Raw genomic sequence first — 399 nt, 5'->3', positions numbered from 1 at the left:
GACCTCGCTCTGCCCCACAGCCATGTCCAGCTACCTGTACATCGTCAAATCTGAAGTGCCTCTCGTCATCCAGACCTTCCTCAACCTGGAGGAGAAGACCTCGTGAGTGCCTCCTGCCCGCGCTGCCTGCCTGCCTTCCCCTTTTCGCTCCTCCTGCCCGCCTTCCCCGGGCAGGCGCCGGGGCGTCGGCTCCAGCTGTGCAGCCCTTGGCAGGGATTTCCTGCCATTAAGCCACTACTATTTTTGATAACTGTCAGTGCTGAATAAGCCCCCGGGTGGGATTAAACCGGGCTGAACTTCCAATCCCTGCTCCTCACATCCCCTTGGGATCAGGCTTTCCTCCTTGAGCAGAGCCCAGGGTGGCGGGGGGGGGGACAGGAGCTCTGGTTGTGACTTGGC

At 60.9% G+C, this 399-nt stretch overlaps 1 protein-coding gene across 1 annotated transcript in view; it reads left to right on the top strand.

Annotated features, from left to right (window-relative positions):
• Nucleotides 1-22: 22 nt before the first annotated feature.
• LOC104168080 (sodium-coupled neutral amino acid transporter 3-like) overlaps nt 23-399 on the top strand; it is a gene marked incomplete at its 3' end in the record, with an annotated part of 3,366 nt that continues 2,989 nt past the window's right edge. The window contains exon 1 of the mRNA XM_009708537.1: nt 23-102. Within this exon, the coding sequence (XP_009706839.1) occupies nt 23-102 (80 nt within the window). The remainder of the gene's footprint in view (nt 103-399) is intronic.

The sequence above is a fragment of the Cariama cristata genome, unplaced genomic scaffold (genome assembly GCF_000690535.1).
Source record: "Cariama cristata isolate BGI_N322 unplaced genomic scaffold, ASM69053v1 scaffold32219, whole genome shotgun sequence".
NCBI classification, from domain to species: Eukaryota; Metazoa; Chordata; class Aves; order Cariamiformes; family Cariamidae; genus Cariama; species Cariama cristata.
This window is presented reverse-complemented; position numbering and strand designations above follow the sequence as displayed.